The sequence below is a fragment of the Balaenoptera physalus genome (genome assembly GCF_965194825.1).
Source record: "Balaenoptera physalus genome assembly, chromosome: 8".
NCBI classification, from domain to species: domain Eukaryota; kingdom Metazoa; phylum Chordata; class Mammalia; order Artiodactyla; family Balaenopteridae; genus Balaenoptera; species Balaenoptera physalus.
Window position 1 is genome coordinate 81198779 of NC_138887.1, and position 18226 is coordinate 81217004.

General features: G+C 36.3%; 1 protein-coding gene across 3 annotated transcripts in view; it reads right to left on the reverse strand.

The window, feature by feature from the left end:
- The window catches only part of DPY19L1 (dpy-19 like C-mannosyltransferase 1), a 245109-nt gene that overhangs the window by 148451 nt on the left and 78432 nt on the right, over nucleotides 1-18226 (reverse strand). For all 3 annotated transcript variants that reach the window (XM_082471750.1, XM_082471749.1, XM_082471748.1), the window contains exons 14-21: nucleotides 17886-17987; nucleotides 13208-13279; nucleotides 11222-11271; nucleotides 6857-6881; nucleotides 5826-5945; nucleotides 4850-5024; nucleotides 3918-4017; nucleotides 2651-2776 (exon numbers count right to left, since the gene is read on the reverse strand). In XM_082471750.1, coding sequence (XP_082327876.1) covers nucleotides 2651-2776; nucleotides 3918-4017; nucleotides 4850-5024; nucleotides 5826-5945; nucleotides 6857-6881; nucleotides 11222-11271; nucleotides 13208-13279; nucleotides 17886-17987 — 770 coding nt within the window. The remainder of the gene's footprint in view (nucleotides 1-2650; nucleotides 2777-3917; nucleotides 4018-4849; nucleotides 5025-5825; nucleotides 5946-6856; nucleotides 6882-11221; nucleotides 11272-13207; nucleotides 13280-17885; nucleotides 17988-18226) is intronic.

Sequence of the window (18226 nt, forward strand, 5' to 3'; positions counted from 1 at the left end):
CACAACTAGAGAAAGCCCTCGCACAGAAACGAAGACCCAACACAGCCATAAATAAATAAATAAATAAATAAATAAATAAATAAAGCATGACACAAATTAAGCAATGTGAATACCATCAAGCTTTCATCATCATAAAAAAAAAAAAAAAAAAAAACTCATCTACGACTTGCATTTGAGTATATTATCCTACTCGTATTTGAACACAGGGTATCAAGTATTTAAGGAATAATCAAGCATACAATTAAGCCACTTTGTAAATGAGAGCACATAAATACAGTGCCCACCAAGGTGCCGAGCACAGTTTAAGCTCCAGATAGATATTAGTCCCTCTTCCCTTTCTTCTCCTATTTAAATTCCCCCACTTGCTCCCCCTGTTCTGCAGTATCTTTCTTTTCCAGTAACATACAGCTGTCTCAGGCTGGCATAACAGACAGAATTGGAGAGTGAGGGCCAAGGGAATAAAGAAGATCCCGATTCTGCTAGAGAGCTCTCTGGCCAGAAACTCAGTTCTTCCTACTGCAAAGGTATGTGCTAAGTATTAGTCCTTCTTCCCTTTCCTCTTCTGTCTGAGCCCTCCATCTGCTTCCCTGTCAGGACAGAAAGCACAGCTGTGTTCTGTCTCCAGCTTTAAGCAGAGTGCACCTGTCTAAGATTTCCTGAGACTTATAATCCTGTAGTAGATAGTGTTCTTTCAGTAACTGAGCAGGGAAACCAGATGAGAGGAAGCCATTTCTTCAGCTTCCTCCCTCCCCACTCCTGCTGCAACAAATACAACAAGGGCAAGTCAAGGTCCAGAGGGGGGAAGTCGGCACACACCTCCACCCCTCTCGACTCTCAGTCTTAATGCCTGTAAGTGAGCTCTAAATGCAGATGATCAGAAGCCAGTTAATTTACTGCTGACTTTGTTTAGTGTGCAAGATTTATTGCCATACTTCCTAAATTTGTCTTTTGATCCTTTCTTGTGTACAAAAACCAGTGCTCTGCCCATCAGAACATGAGACTACTACAACTATGCAAATCCAAGGAGCTCCATCAACATCTTAGCTCCATCAACATCAACGGGCTTAGTTGCTCCACGGCATGTGGATCTTCCCGGACCAGGGATTGAACCCATGTCCCCTGCACTGGCAGGCAGATTCTTAACCACTGCACCACCAGGGAAGTCCCTTTTTTTTTTCAGAATGAAGCACCTTAGCCTCTGCAATTTCCACATATTCAAAACACTATGCAGGAGTCTAGGAAAAAATGAAGAATCTTGAATCAAGGTTCATCATTAGCTTGGGGAAAAAAGGTCATGAAATAATTTTTATGTTCCAGTAACCTACAGGTGTTTCAGGCTGGCATCACTGAACTGGAGAGACGGAGAGTAAACCCTAAGGCAGTAAAGAAGATCCCAATGCTGGTGGAAATCTCTGCCAAAAAACTGAGTCCTTCTGACTACAAATGTCAGCCCACCATTCATTTATTACAGTGTCTTCATCAAATTGTTATGAGAGATGCTTATGACTTTTTGTCCTAAATTTATATAACGAAGTTAAAGGTTATGTATATAAATTTCACATATATTCTTACGTTCATAAAGACTTAAAGCATTTTCTAAATTATGACTCAATAACATTTTCTGTAGATCCTGATTAAATTCAAATCACCTGTGACATATTCAATGGAAAATCATTCAACAATAAAAATTTATTTGAGTTTCCTTGTGGGCAATGCTTGATAGGTACTGTGTCACAGAACTGTTTTTACTCCTATGTCAATATTTAATCATTTCATCTTAACACCCTTGTGTATTGTTGAAATACATGGTAAATGAGTATGATTAAGCCACAGATACAGCAATCTCCTGGAGACGTCTGTTTACTTCAAGAGTAGTGAGAATTTTAAAAATAATAGTATTCCATAAAATATCCTTGATTTCTGATAAAACTACTCCTTTCTGTATTCCTCATGGGGTGAATGCTCTGGTATTTTAATAGCAAGCTATCATCTGCTGTCTAGTCACCCAAGTGTAACATTTCTAAATAGTCAACTTCAGAATTCACATTTGCTTTTAAAATCTTACTCTTATTGCTCTACTCTGCTTAGTGAACTTCTCTGTGGAAATAGATACTTTTTAAAACTATAAACCCAAGAGACTATGGGGTAAGGTTAATTATTTTCCCACTCAGATAAGATGCAAAACAGAAAGAAAGAAGTTCACTCTGAGTTGATGCTGGGAGGAGGAGTCCCATCTATCACAGGATATGGTATGGTGCAGAGATGTGGTATGGACAAAGCTGCCTGACTTCATTATAATGAGACTCTCCATTATTTGGTTTCAGACTCCACAAGTCTTTTGAAAGAAAATACATCCAACTTTAAATAAAAGTTTCTCAAAAAAACATCAAAGGCAAATATGAACAATTTGGGAAATTATCAGTAAGTGCCAATACCTTTAAGGTAATGTGCACATGTAAATCATTATAAAAATAAATAGATGTTTAAAATGACTAGAAAAGAAAAAACTCCAAATAATTATCAAAAAAGTTTTTTCTGCTTATACTTTGCTATTATATACATCTCACACATACAACTAGTAAAGCACTTGCCATGAAAGTGAATTAACTTTAATGTCTTATGAATATAAAATACTGTATTGCGTACTCACTTGGATCTTCTTATACACCAGGACTCTTCCAGAACGTAGTAATTCACTTGTAACTTTATCAATTCTCGCTTCACTTCTTCAGCTGCTTTTCGACTATACATTGAATATACTATTTTCGTTCTGGCTCTAAAGAAAAATAATTAGGCAGAAGATTTTCAAGATCAAAAGAATGCAATCAACCTATCTGGACAAAAGCACTGAATGGAGCTAGAAGAGACACTCTACAGAAGAATCAGGTCAAGGGAACATTCTTCACAGGAGTTCCTGCTAAGGGGCATTGGGGAAGTCAGTCGAAAAAAGCACAAGTAGCACAAGAGTCCTGAGAGAAAAAGTTCAGTTTAATGAATCCCTTCATTTCCAAACTTAGTCTTTTGGTTTGTTTGAGTGCTTGTTTTTGTTTTAAGTTCTCCATCACTCTATCACAAATAAGAGTATGAGCTACACAGACACAACTACAGGACTACTTTAAAGGTACAACAGTCCTAAGTTTGAGAACAAACAATTAGCATTAAATGGCTCTCCATTTTATTCCTAATTTAATATAAAACAAAATACAAAAAATTAAACTTATTCAACACAATTGCTCTGGAAATTAGTTTGCTAAAATTGATTTTTTAATGAAAAAGCTTTTTATTTATAAAAGGTATGTCTCGCTGTTACACAAAATATTAATAAGGATTCACCAATCACTTAGGAAATGACTAGCTGACCAACCTAGAAATTGCACGAAAATTAAATCTATTTCCTTTACAAAGAGAACACAGCACTCTAACTTATGAAAAAATAGTAAAAAACCCCAAAAAACAAGATCATTCTAGTAGGCTATATTGGTGAAAATCAGAAAAAAACCCTATTTGAATGGGATTCCATCTCAACTGACTCCTCAGAATTCAAGAAAAATAGCCTATAAGAAAACCTTAATAAAAACTATAGGCTAGTGAATCTTCTGGGGAACTTAAAGGTGATGATAACTAATAAGGACCTGGGTGTCTGGAGCCCTGTAACCTGTATAAAACAGACATGGGGTGATTTCTTTTTGCTGCCTAGGAGAGAAGATAACCCCAAAGACTGTAGTTTTATTGTCCTATGGGGCCTTAACAGTTTGTATTGGACTTAGCCATCTTATTTCAGCATTCTTTGTCCCCAAACTCTATAAACCCCAGTTCACCATATCCTTTTGAAACACTTCTCATTATTTTGCTGGTTCCCTCACTCACTATTTGTTAAGAAAAATTTGTTTTCAACAATGTGATATTTGTGTACTAACCTCAAACCTGCATCTTCATAATGTGGATGATTCACAATGGGCCGAAGTGCGGAGAGTTTAACACTTGCCATTGTGGGCATGGCACCTGCAAACACTGCATCTGCAAAGCAGGAAGGAAGGTCTTAGGAAGACACCTGGTGAGCATGACAAGGGGTCTCCTTCTGGTCAACTCAGTTACTTCCCAGGTGAAAAAGCTGAGGCCCGAATCATGATAAAGATTCAATGACAGAACCAGAATGAAGTCAGGTAGCTAATAAAATCGTGGTCAGCAACCAAGCCTGGATAAACTATTTTCCTTGGAAGATAAAGCCTCATCGTATGTCTCATCACTGAGGATTTCTGTTTCTTTCATTTGCCTTTAATGTCTTTTCCTGCTTCTAGGAAAGAAGCAACAAATTGACTAGGGAAGTTTTATAGCAACTAGGAATTCTGGAAGATAATTTAATATTCAGTCACTTGATACTCAGATGACAACAAAAACCTCTCCTTCTATACATGAATAAAATATCACATTCCATGAGTTCATTTCAAGAAGGAATGTGAAGGGCTAAGATTAAAAATTAATTAGGAAAATAAGCATAACATAAATTATTTTAAAATGTGCCATGCAAAACTTTGGATATACTTTGAAAAAAATTAGAATTTATGTAAAATAGAGAAATAAACTACTAAGAAAATACATGTAACATTTCCTTTGCAAACTACATAAGCAAGACTGACATCTCTCTCTTTTTGGATAATCTAGAAGCAGGACTGCTTAGAAAGACTGAAAGTAACTTGCGTTGAGGATTGTGCAGTTGTACATAAAACTGTAGGGAAAACCACAGTTTTCCTGGAAGTAAAACCATTGGAAGTAACTTGGGTTGAGGATTGTGCAGTTGTACATAAAACTGTAGGGAAAACCACAGCTAAATAATATGACCTTTTTTTACCTGGTTTAGTGCTATATTTAATCCATTCTATAAGTTCTTCTTGCGGCAAATTGCTGAACTCCCCTACAATATTCCACTGGGTTTGCAGATTTGCTGAACCTTGTATCGACATGGCTGCTAACACAGCAAAAACAACAGCACCAGGATGTACTTTGCAAAACAGCCATCCAAATAGCTGAAACCAAATTAAGAATACATTGACAATTGTTAGTACAAACCAGCCTGCATCCAACTTCCCAGAGAAGAATACAGTCTCTGCTAGAATCCCAGATACAGGACTAATAATTCTAAGGAAAAGTTCCAGAAACAATAACCTGAGGGATCAAAACAATTCTACCATTAGCCTAATATAGGTGGGACATGATTTAAGAAACTCTTCCATCAACTTGCTCTACTCCCAGATTTGGGTAAGGCCAGGCCTACCTACATAATTTGCCAGACTCAGTGCAAAATAAAAATGTGGGTTCCTTGGGACTTTCCTGGCAGTCCAGTGGTTAAGACTCCATGCTTCAACTGCAGGGGGCACGGGTTCAATCCCTGGTCAAGAACTAAGACCCCACATACCACGTGGTGCAGCCAAAAAAAAAAAAAACAAATGTGGGTTCCTTGTCTGACATTTTTTAAGAAGTTCAAAACAACAGCAGCAGAGCATCAATCTAGGTGCAGAGTCCTTCTGAGTGTGGGCCCCTGTGCGATCACTGCTTTCTATCAACATCTGTAGTTATCATTCATGAATTCAGCCCGCACTGAATGAGTGTTTGTTGTACACCAAGGACTATTTTAGAAGTTAAAAGGATAAGGGATCTGCTTTGGCCCTTACCCCTTAGGAAAGATTAGTACAAAACCATGAAGAACTTTAATTATAAACAATTTAAAGAACTTTGGGTAATTTAATATTATTTTAGGGCCACTCAATAACAAAGGCTGGGGTAAAATTATCATAGCAGCTATAATGCCAACATAACAATCATCTCACCTGTCTTGAGCAGATCAAGGAAGCCATAACGCACATGTGTGGCGTCAAAAAGAGTTTTAGTCTCATAATTAAAACACCAAGGACTGTATATGCTAACAGTTGCAATGCATGATAAACCAGCTGAAAGAAAGAGAAAATATTTTTACTCCTACTATTTGTGAAGTTTAAGAATATATTGTTAAATTGGTGAATATATAGAAAAGGGTACTTTTTCTTAGTAACAATATTTTGATTTCTGAAATAATATTTAATAATATTTAATATTATAATCAATATTTTGATTTCTGAAAGTCTTAAAATTCACTTTCAAACTTGTCCCTTTTATTAGAGGGCTAAAATTATAAAGTCCCTCAGGGAAGTGGTCCTATAATTCTGCTCAGAATCAAGCCTGGGGTTAATAAAGCCCACATTTCTGAACCAGATGGAAATATGAAGTACTGTATCAGGAACTATAGTCACCATGCTGTTGCTGAGACAGTAGATCTTAAAAGTCCTCTTCACAAGAAAAAAAAGAAAAAAAATTTGAGTAACTATGTATGGTAACGGATGTTAACTAGACTTATCATGGTGATCATTTCACAATGTATACAAATTCAAGTCATTACGTTGTACATCTGAAACTAATATAATATTATATGTCAATTATACCTCAATTAAAAAAGAAACCAGGCTGAATCACCAGGAGATGTGAATAGCAACCAGTCACATCTCTGAGGCCTTAGGGCAAGGTGAGCAGAGAGAAAAGGGATCCCTAATCATGCGAAAGACACTCTGCATACGTGTCTAAATGGTCTCCAGCAATGAACTGCTATTACCTTGAGGGTGATCAGGGCCGACCAAATGAGTTTCCTACCTAATTGCTCTAACAAATGAATGGTCATGTTTGTAGTATTCTCGTAAAAACACATACAGGCCTATTTTGAAGATGATTAGTGACTTACCAATAAAGTTAGCAAATGGAACAAGAAAGAAAAATCCCAATACATACAAGCATTAAAACAAGGCAAATTTTGGTAATATTAAGTCTTTACCTCTCCATGATCAAATTGGTGTTTTCTGAAATGGAAAAAGAAATACTATCATTGAATCACTACTGAAGCACTTACTTCAATCATGTGCATTTTTATCTTACAAATATGAGTTTTACAACTTCTGTAATATTCCCTCAGGACACATACATGTAAATCAAAATAACTGAAAGTTATAAACCAAAACTGGTGCTACAGTCTTTTAAAACAGTTTATTTTGCATATCCCACATATCTGACTACACGGATATTTATTAGGCCAACAAGGCGCGCTGGCTGTGTATCAGATACCTCACTGGTAATATAACCTGGCAAAGCAGGGAGTGAAAAGAAACTCTGCAGCCCTCACAGTCCCATACCCCTACTTCCTGTCCCCAGCAGTCCCTCAGCTCCCCCGTAAATTCTAGCTGCTTTAGAGACAATTTAGGAAGCCACACACAAGACTTTTTTTCAGCAGCAGCTCTGGAATATAAAAATAGCCACATAATGCCAGCTTTACCTTTGCTTGACAGTTTTAATTTCCTAAGAAAGGATGCATCTTTATAGGCCCATATATCCTCCCCACATCTCACTCCGGTCCCCTTCCCCGCACCCCGACCCCGTGTTGAGTCTCATCACAGCAGTGAGAGCAACCTTTCGAAAATGGGAATCCAGACATGCCACTCCCTTACTTAAAACTTTCCAATCGGCTATGGGGATTTTTGTAATTAAAGTAAACTCTCAAATCCTTACCATGCTACACATAGTCCTCCTAATCTGGTTCCCCACCTGCCATCCTGGAAACTCATTTTCTACCAGGTTCCCTCTTGATCACTGTGCTCCAGTCATACTAGACTAATTTTATGCCTTAAAACATCAAAGAGCTGCCTTTGACTCCCATATTCAGTGTCCCTTACCTTGATCACTCCCACTCCATTTCCCTGTTTTATCTTCTCACAGAAAACACAGTTTTCACTTATTGGTTTATTTGATTATCATATGTCTCTCCTAACTAAAATGAACCATTCAGGAGGACCAGGTACAAATCCATCCATCCACTCAATTTCATTGAGCCCTGAGCAGTAAACAGGATGGAAAAAATTCCGTGCCCTCACAGAGTTTACATATAAGTTGAAGGAGACAAACAAAAAGCAAATAAACATACATCACATGGCGATAAATACTGTGGGGAAAAAAGGAAACAGGGTAGAAGATGCAGGGAGTGCTGGCTGACTGGGATGGCGTATATTATCAGTGTGGTCACCAACTGAGTGACATCTGAGCAAAGCCTGAAGGAGCTGAGAGTTTGAGCCTGAGGATCTCTCAGGGAAGAAGAGCACTTCAGGCAGAGAGAACAGACATGGCAAAGCCTCATGGTAGCAGGCTCCCTGACAGGCTAACAGCAAAGACGGCATGATTAGGGAGAAGAGGGAGTGAGGAGGAGAATGAGATGAGGGGGATCCAGGAGAAGGGTACTGACAGGGAAGCCCATTCTGAGGCTCAGTACTGTGTTCGCAAAATTTAAGATTCTCATTAGACACCCAAGTAGAAATGACAAACAGGGAATCGTATGTATAAATCTGGAGTTCAAGGGAGAAGTCTGGATCAGAGACACAAATGTGCGACTTGATAACACATCCCTTCTCTATCCTAAACACTGATATATTTCCAAGACCTAGAAAACAACGCCTAGCATATAGAGTTCAATCTTTTTTTTTGAATGAATGAGCAAATGATTCAATTAACCCCTAAACTAGGTAGCACACAATCTGATTTGAGGACTTGCTTTCAAATGTATTGATGTGTTAGCAAACAGTAAAATTCCTGGGCAAATGAAGGAAGTGAAATGGATCCTCCTTTATTCTTCTTTCATGCCAAGTAAAAATTATCAGTTACCATTTACCGAGCACCTAAAATGTTAATATGATCATTACATTCCCTTAACTCTGATTTTACAACTACTTATTACCCTAACTGACAGCTAAGGAAAACAGGTCACAGAGCTAGTAAGAGGTGAAGCCAGGTCTATATATTGACTGGTTTCAGAGTCAATATATTTTCTACTTCATCATGCTGTCTCTATCCTACTTTACCCCCTAGCTCCCTGAATAAAGGAGATACTGATACTCACATCTTGAGAATTAAAATGTATGTCCTACCTCTCCCCTTTTTACATTGGCATATGACTTTGGTACTTATGCAAAATGAAATGTCGATGTGCCATTCTCCTTTCCAAAAAGCTCTGATCCTACCTGAACTGAGAGCCCCATGAAGCTCAGTGCTTTTCTATAGTTACTTCTATAGTTGAATTATTGAAAAGACTGTTTTGTTTCTGTGAAAAGTTCCACCTTTCTCTTCCAGAGGTGCATACTATAGTTATAACGGTAGCCCCTTTCTGAGCTCTTAAAAAAATTTCATCTCAATTCAAGAGAAATTTTGGCATTACATACCAGAAGCTTTTTTCTTTTCCCCGGCCCTCAAAGGCATCAGGTAGAAGTTAAGGGCACAGTTACAGTAAATTGTTTCTAAACGAGAACAAGGATTGTCTCAAGAGTGCATGCAATAATTTATCACTGGTTGGAGGTGAAAGAACAATATATAAGGCTGTGTGTTACAGAAGAAAATATATAGACACACAAATTCAACAATCTCTACTCCCCCAAAAAATCTCACAAAAGAATGAAATTAGAATTAAAACTTCCTTTGCTCCATCCTCTAATCCCATGCTCTTAACAGTTACAAGTTTTATCCTTCCATATCCCTCCTATGCACAAATACACATACAAAATCTTCATTATTTTAAACAAAAGTGTAATCATCATTTATATGTCTTGTAATTTTTTAATTCAAGGATGTATGATGAAATATTTCCATAAAGAAATTCCACTTTATGACTGGGTCATAAGTAAACCAATCCCATACTAGTGGATATTTTGGTTGTTCTCATTTTCCACATTACATACACCACCACAGTGGGCATCTCTGTACCATTACCCCTGCATTTCCGTGAGCATTTCTAGGGGACACGTTTGCAGTGGTGAAACTGCAGAGTTAAAGGAGAGGCCCACTGTAAGTTTTGCTTGTATTGACTAACTGCCCTACCACCCACTTCCTCCCATGCTTGCAAGCACTGGGTATTATTAATTTTTACAAACTTGATAAGTAAAAAGGCTTTCACTTTTATCTTTACCATGGGATGGAGCACTTTTTCATGTATCTATAAGTCATGCACAAGTCTTTACTCACTCAACTACTATTCTTTCCTATGTGCCAGGCACTGCATATAAACCATTGAACTGAACAGAAATGACCCCATCCCCCTTCAGGAGATACAGGCAACACATCAGTATGTAAGCACACATGGTGACAAATGCCGAGAGAAAGAAAAAGGGTGTGATGGTGGGGAATAACAAGCAAAGAGACAAGGGATCTACTCAGAAATGATGGTCAGGAAAGGCTTCTTGAAGGAGGTGGCATTTAAGCAAAGATTAAAGGAGTGAGTCATGCCAAGCCAGGCTGCGGAAAGCAGGAGGCACAATTACGGACTTAGGGTACAACCACTGCAAAACTGCAGAGGCAAGAAACTACTTGTCATGGTCAAAGAGCAGAAAGGAGATCTGTGGGACATCAGTGTAGCGGAAAAGGGAAAATGGGAATTTTTTTTTTTTCTCAATTGCCCATTTGAGTCTTTCACTCATTTTTCAAATGGGTTTTCAGTATTTTTCTTATTAATTTATAGCAGTTCTTTATGTATGATGGTCATTAGGCCCTTGTTATAATTTGCAACTATTTTCCCCAAGTTGTATTTTTCTTTGAACAGTGCTTACAGTATTTTACCAAACCAAAGAATTTATCTGGTCAACCTTGTCAATCTTTCTTTCTAGCTTATAGGCTTTATGTCATACTTAACAAGGCCTCTCTAACCCTAAAATTATAAAAAATAATCTCTTGGTTTATTTGGGCGTTTCATTTTTTTTTTCTATATTTAAATCTTTGCTCCATCTGGAATTTATTTTATGTAAGAATGAGGTATGGGTCCACTTTTACATTTCCCTGCTCTTCTCTCAAAAAGCTGTCCATTGGTCCTGAAACCATCAACAGAGTAATTTGTTTTCCCTGCCAAACTGAAGCACAAAGCTGTATCCTTCAAGTATAGATTAGTATAGGGCTACTGTCAGATCATACTGGATGGGATTTGGGGAATGAACAAGTGATATGCTGAGCTCTGCACAAATGGGGAATAATGAGAAAAGCGGAGAAGGGGGATGGCAACAATCAAAACACCAATTAACAAATGTTGAGTGTACAACATGTAACTATAAAATTAATACACTGTAAATAACTACTTAATAAACAGAGGAGACAACAAAATCATTAATGGCATATTTACCTTATATGTGTTTGTTGTTTAGTTAAGACACCCCACATGTCACTAATAATCTGCAAATAGATTTTTAAACATTTTATAACAGCTGTATTGGGAAAAAGAAAATTTCAAATAACGTTATCTTCTAAACTTTCAAACTTTTACTTACTTAAAAATACAGAAGTATGGAGATAAGAAGTAATTCAGAAAATAGTAATTACAACAACAAAATCTTACATTTGTACAGTACTTCATCATATCTATATCCAGCCCTGTTCAGATAAGTTTTATTATCCTCATTTTAAAAATGAGCAACAGGCTCGGAAGGATTAAATGATCTCCCTAAAGGTGGGCCTTGAAACTTGACCTTTTGGCTTCCGATTCACCTTTAAGTGAATTCCACCATGCCCACGTTGTTGGCAATGCCTCTCCTTAATTATACACACACATAACTGGAGAACTGGCTCAGAGACTGATAAGCACAACTAACTAAACACTGTGCTTTCATATTTAGCAGTCACTGGGAGGTCATCTAATCTGAAATCCTGTCCCCAGTGTGGATGTCCTCTGTGACATTGCCTGATAGGTTTTACTTCAGCCCTTGGAAGAACCACCTAGCTGCTGATTAAACCTATAACACTTTCCTAATCAGTCCAGATCAATGCTGGTCAAAAGCCCTAACTCCTAGAATTGGCCATAATATTAAGGAGCCAAAATGAGTATAATCTTATTTCCAAGTGGTAGGCTTTTAAGTCTTTGAAAAGAATTATCCTCTTTCCATTTAAGTCTTTCTTCTTTACATCAAACATCCCACTTTCTTTGACCCCAATCTAGTCATTTTCATCATCTCTAGCCATCCAGGTTGCTATCTTTTTAATACATTCTGGATTGCCAACATCTAGCATTTTTTTATTACCTAGTGGGTGCCCACCCACATAAAGAAAGCAAAGGAAGCAAAGAGCACAGAGCCTGGTACACAGCAGAAATTGACTAACCATAAACTGACAAGATTTAAAAAGGGCTGTGAGACTACAAAGCTGAATACTATACAACACCCAATGACGGGGAGTAAAGGTACAGTCTGATTCTCACTCTTCCCTTGCTTTTTTAACGGACATGATGTAAGGCTGGTAATAACCGCTCTGACCTTCCAATTTTGCATTTGTCAAAATGGAAATAATAATATCTGTGTACCCCACAATGCTGTTGAAGAACCAACTGAAATAAGGTATATGAAATGTTTTGGGAGATTATAAATATATGATGTAAATAATAATTATAGTACAGAATATTCTACAAATACATGACATTGTACTAACACAAAAATAATAGCTACAAATCAGAAAACTTTAAGGGTCTATCATTTTGATTACAGACTAACCCCAATTCATTCTCTTAAAACACCTGTAGTTACAGAGTTCACCAACTCTTAAAAGAAAAAGAGAGGGACTATTACATCACTCTTTACTGAAGATTGGAACTTCCCTGGCCTGATTTATATCTGAACTTAAAATTTCATTATCAAAGTCAAGTTGGGAGTCTATTTTATCAAGTTTAGTAATATAGTTAATATCCTATTTTTTCCTTTTGATTAATAATAAACTCTATCCAGAAGTTAATGAATACTGCACAAATGACTTAGAAAGGCATATATTAAATATTTTAAGGAAATATTACATAAAAGTTAAAAGTGAGTCAGTAATAATTTACATAAGCAAAAACAATTGTATCTGGGTCAATATGGTTCCTCTGATCCTATCTTTCAAAATACATGACTATCAAAACTTGAGCATCCTTTCCCTAGGTCTACTTTATGCTGGCAACTAGCACAATGTTTTTAAGGCTTATAAATGTTCATCAAAGGCTATTAGTAAGAAAATACAGAATGTGTTTCAATAAATCTATATAAAATATTGTATTAGATTAACATGTAGCCTAGTATATGTAACTACTATGAAGAAATAAGAAAACGTTCTATTATGAGAAAGTGCTCTTAAGTGATAGACCTACCTTTCTAATGATTGCAATAAACACGACAAGAACAACTGGAAGCAATAATGTCTTTGTATACCTCAGTGGAGTCTGAAATTCATAGAGATGTTTCGTTAGAAGAAAATATTATTTCAAATGAAATTTCAAATCATGATCCAAGTGAATTTTAAAACATGTTAGTGAAGAAACATGAGCATTCACCCATCTAGGGTCCAATCTACCCACTGACTCCCATCGTAAAAATGAAGATGCATTTCCATAGAAACGAACTTCCCCAAAATGTTGAGTTGAAAACACTAACAAATACAGTTCCCAAACACTTGTAAGAGTAAAACATGACTAGAAAGACTACTGCTCACTTTTGCACACTACTTTTCTAACTAGAGAGCATAACTTATTATTCACCTAGGGTCAGCAGAACTCCTTTAAGTGGCATGAGCTTTACTGTGCATTTTATCTGGGATAAAAATCATAACCATGATCTCCAGATACACACACACACACACACACACACACACACACACACACACACACAATAATGACCAATGTTTATAAGAGGAATAAAAACATTTTTACGTTTTCTTTGGTAACAGATAAAAAACTACAGAAAAATTTTTTTTACTAAAAAAGCCCCACACATTGTAATTCTATACACCTCTCGATAATTTGAGATCACAGTCTTAAACAATCCTGGGCTTGAAATTTCTAAATTGCAACTAATTTGCTTATTACCAACACTTTCCCTCACAAAAATAATCTTACATCATTAAGTAAAATGATGTATGCTTTCCCCAACATGTTTATAAAGAGAAATCTAGCTTCAACCATATTAAAAATGCTGGTACATTTTAATTCAACAAAGTATACAGTAAGTAGCATTTTCTGATTTCCCTCTCCTTAGTCCAATTTTCTCACTATTCTGTATTAGACAAGTAATTTTCATAATTCATTATACAAATTGCATTCTTCATGAGTTAGAAATTCCATTAAAAAGAGAATTTTTATGTTTTCATTTTACTATTTACCTTTATAAACATTTGCATGTTATTATTTTAAAATAAATATATTTCTATTTTGTAATTTTTAAGTTATGTTTTAACCTACACAAAAATCATAACTAAAACTATTTTTTTATAGATCTAAACTTTCAAATTTTATTTACTTTTTCGGCCACACTGCATGGCATGCGGGATTTTAGTTCCCCAACCAGGGATCAAACCCATGCCCCCTACAGTGGAAGCAAAGAGTCTTAACCACTGGACCACCAAGGAAGTCCCCTGAAACTATTTTATTATTTTAAAAGTTAGACATTTGCTAATAACAGTTAACAATAAATATAAGAAAAGTAGTAAGATATAGATGTTTAGCTTAAAAAGGAAGTATGTCAAAATTGTGTTAAAAGTATTTAACAAAATTTAATAAGGAGTTCAAACAATTTTAACATTGTATTCCAAAAGTTTATTTAAAAGGTGTTTTTTAAATATTTCTTTTAAAAAGAAAATCATATTAGCATCAGATTTTCATAGCAATACTTTAGACCAGAAGATAGTAGAGTAATCTATTTAGGATTCTCAAGGAAAGATAGGTGAGCCAAAGATTTTGTATCTGGCCAAACTGACTTTCACACATAAAAGCCACTGATAAAATATTTTGAGCATGTAAAAATTCAGGGATTACTGCTCCCATGAGCCCTTCCTGAGGAATCCACTGGAGAGTAATCTTCACACAGCCAAGAAATGTGTTCTTTGATCCTACATCTCACAGTGTACAATAAAAACAATGATCTACAGAACTACGACAATGACGGGGATATAAAGGTGACAGAAGAGTATGAGAGGTTATACGTGCTGACAATGAAGATACAATGGGACTCTTAAAAATGGGGTAAGAGGGGGAGAGTATATAAGAAGTAAAATAATCTCCCTGATTATAGTATTACAATAAATTAGAAATGGGTGGGAATAGGCATGGGGCAAGAAACGACTAGCTAAGTTCAGGGTAACTCTCAGGAGGAAACCGATAGAAGGGACTAAGGTTAATATATACAAGTATTAATATAAAGGAAACAAAATTATAAAACTTCCTCAATGCCAAAATATACACCAGAGAGAGGGAATGCACAGAACAAATGCAAAGGAAACAAACCACACAGTGAGAGATGTATGCACGTGTGTGTGTGTTCTATTAGAACTGTAAGTTCTTTTATTTTAATATTTCTTGTAATTGTTGATTTTATTCTAAGCATAAAAGTTACATATGCTCATTGTGAAAACTAGAAAATGGAGAAAAAATAAAGGAGACAATGAATTTCACATTTTAATCCGTTATCAGCATTTCCTCCCGGATGGATTGTATGTTCACATCCTTTGCCCATTTCTGCATATGTGGGGGGCGAGGGGGGAGGGGGGATGTGTTTTTGGTGCTGGGAAAGGGTGAGAGCCCTGGTAACTTTTTTTATTGATTTGAACAAGCTCCTATACTAATTATATTAATCTCTAGTTTCATTTATTATATTTATGGCAAGAGTCATCCCAGTTAGTCATTTCCTTTCTAATTTTTATAATATTTAATGTACAGATGTTTTAAGTTACATGCAGACAAATCTATTAATCATTCTCATATATGTTTTGCACTTGTATTATGCTCATTAATAATGAAGTTAATAGTCACTGAAATTTTTCTCAAATTAATTTTTCAGGCTTCATTTATATTTAACACATTAACTGAAATGAAGTTTGGTATATAATATGATACAAGGCTTTAACCTGACTCCCCACCCCAATTCAATTTTTCAAATAATATTCATGAAACAATGCATCTTTTATCCATTTATTGATATATTATGTGGTGCTCTCTTCACTTCATACTAAGTACATACACATAAACATAGTTAAGTACCTACACATGGGTCTATCCAGCATTGTCTGTTTTTGGTCATAATGTTCCTGTTTTGGTATCCTTGTACTTTAAATACTATTGCTTTCCATTTTCATATCTAAAAAGCAAAGATCCCCCTCACTGTTTTAACTTTTTTTTTAGTAGCACAATACAATTAAAATATGATTATTATAGAAAATTTAGAAGATGCAAATTACAAAAAAAGTTAATCATTGATTATCTCTCCACCAAAAAAACCACTGTTAAAATTTTGGTCTCTTACACTTTATTCTATGTGTGCTAATTATAGGTCAATAAGATCGGACCATTTTGCTCACCCCATTATACATCTTAAGTGTCTTTCCATATCGGTATGATATCATGTTAAATTGTTCCCTCTTCCCCACTATAGGGATGTACCATACAAGAGATGCCCTCTCTGAACTGGCACCGTGCTCTGTCTCTACAGCATCGTCCCTGTGAATATACCTATGGAGATGAGGAATGGCAGGCTGGACACAGCTTTGCCATTTTCTTCAAATTGACTGAAGGCATCTTATGCCTCAATAAACAATTTCTTCTATCACATAACTGATGGTTCATACTCTCAGGTTGTAACGGCGTGTATGTCCTCAATAATGTTAAAGGATTTCCACTGAGTCCTAATTTCTCTGTTGATGTCTATACTCTACTTCCTTTACCACCTCCTTGAAAGAGTCTTGATCTGCTATAAGCATGCATTTTAAAGCCTTGCAAGATACTTTTCCTTAGTTTCTTTCAGCAGGTTCAACACTATCATTTGTACACTTTTTATCAGCCATTATGTGTCAAAACCATTTGCCAGAACACAGGAAATGAAGACTGATAGGTCACTGGAGTAAACAGTACATCTGCAGGACACACTCAATTCAGAATGTCTGGTTGGTAAGAGTCTGCTGTGTAGTGCACTCTCCTCCACTGCTCTGTAATTTAGGACACGGGCTGACCCAGTGGGGATTGGGGAAAATGAATGTGTCAACAGAGGACTGTTGGCCACTTCCACATATATACACCACACAGCTTTGAAGAAAAATGTCTGACAGATAATAAAATATCATCATAAATCGGGGCCACATGGGTGTTGTGAAAAAAAGACACATATATACACATGTCTGTTGAACCAAACTAGCTCATAAAGTACTGCAAAATGGTATTTAATATAAAAGATCTTAAAATATCAAAGTACTTTCCTATGTATCTCCTTTCATCCTCACAATATCTATCTGTAGCATACTACCAGAAACTAGTAAGCTACAACTCAAAGAATGAGAGTCACTTGTTCAAGAACAACATGTAACATCGCAGACTTCTGTCTCACTATCCACTTAACTACTCTCTGGTTTCCTTCTAAACACCTGAATACAGTTTTAGAAACAAAAATGTTGTTGGAATGAAAAACTTATACTCAATGATATTTCAAAGCAATGAGATCATTCAAACAAACAACCACAAAGTGAGTGGAAACGTAAAAGCTTGAGAGCTTCACTGAACTAATGCTATCCCTAAAAAGAGGCAACTTGAAATGCCTCTGTGTTTACTCATCCTAAAAACTATTGCTAGACTGAATGCATGTTTCTAAATTATCAAAATAAGAAGAGACCATATATTTCAGGAAGCTGTACTAATGTAAATAGGAATATCTTCCTTTAAGCTGCCAGGTTTTCCTTTTCCTTCAAACTGAGATAAGAGCACAGAGGTAAGAATCTGAATAACAGGAGCACCCTTTATGATAAATGAATGGACCAAAACCTAAGGGAAGAAAGGAGAAATCACATCTTACCTCCTTCTCCATAAAATCAAACTCCGCTGCACAGGTATACAATAAAGTGTCAAAATCCTTGTAACTGAAGAATTTTGATGTTAATAAGTTGCCAATATGAGCCTAGTAAGGAGTAAAGGGAGGTACCATTAGATTATGCCGTACATTGTAATAATGCATTTTAATCTTAATAGTACCTAAAAATAGTTTCCACTGCATGACAGAGCTCACTGTTCCCACACCTGGCTACTTCTGGACCCTCCAACTTCACAGTCTCCCTTCTACTGCTGACAACTGATAGCTCCAACAACACCCTGCCGTCCACGCTCCATCATCAACATTCCAAAGGCTTTTATCCTTGG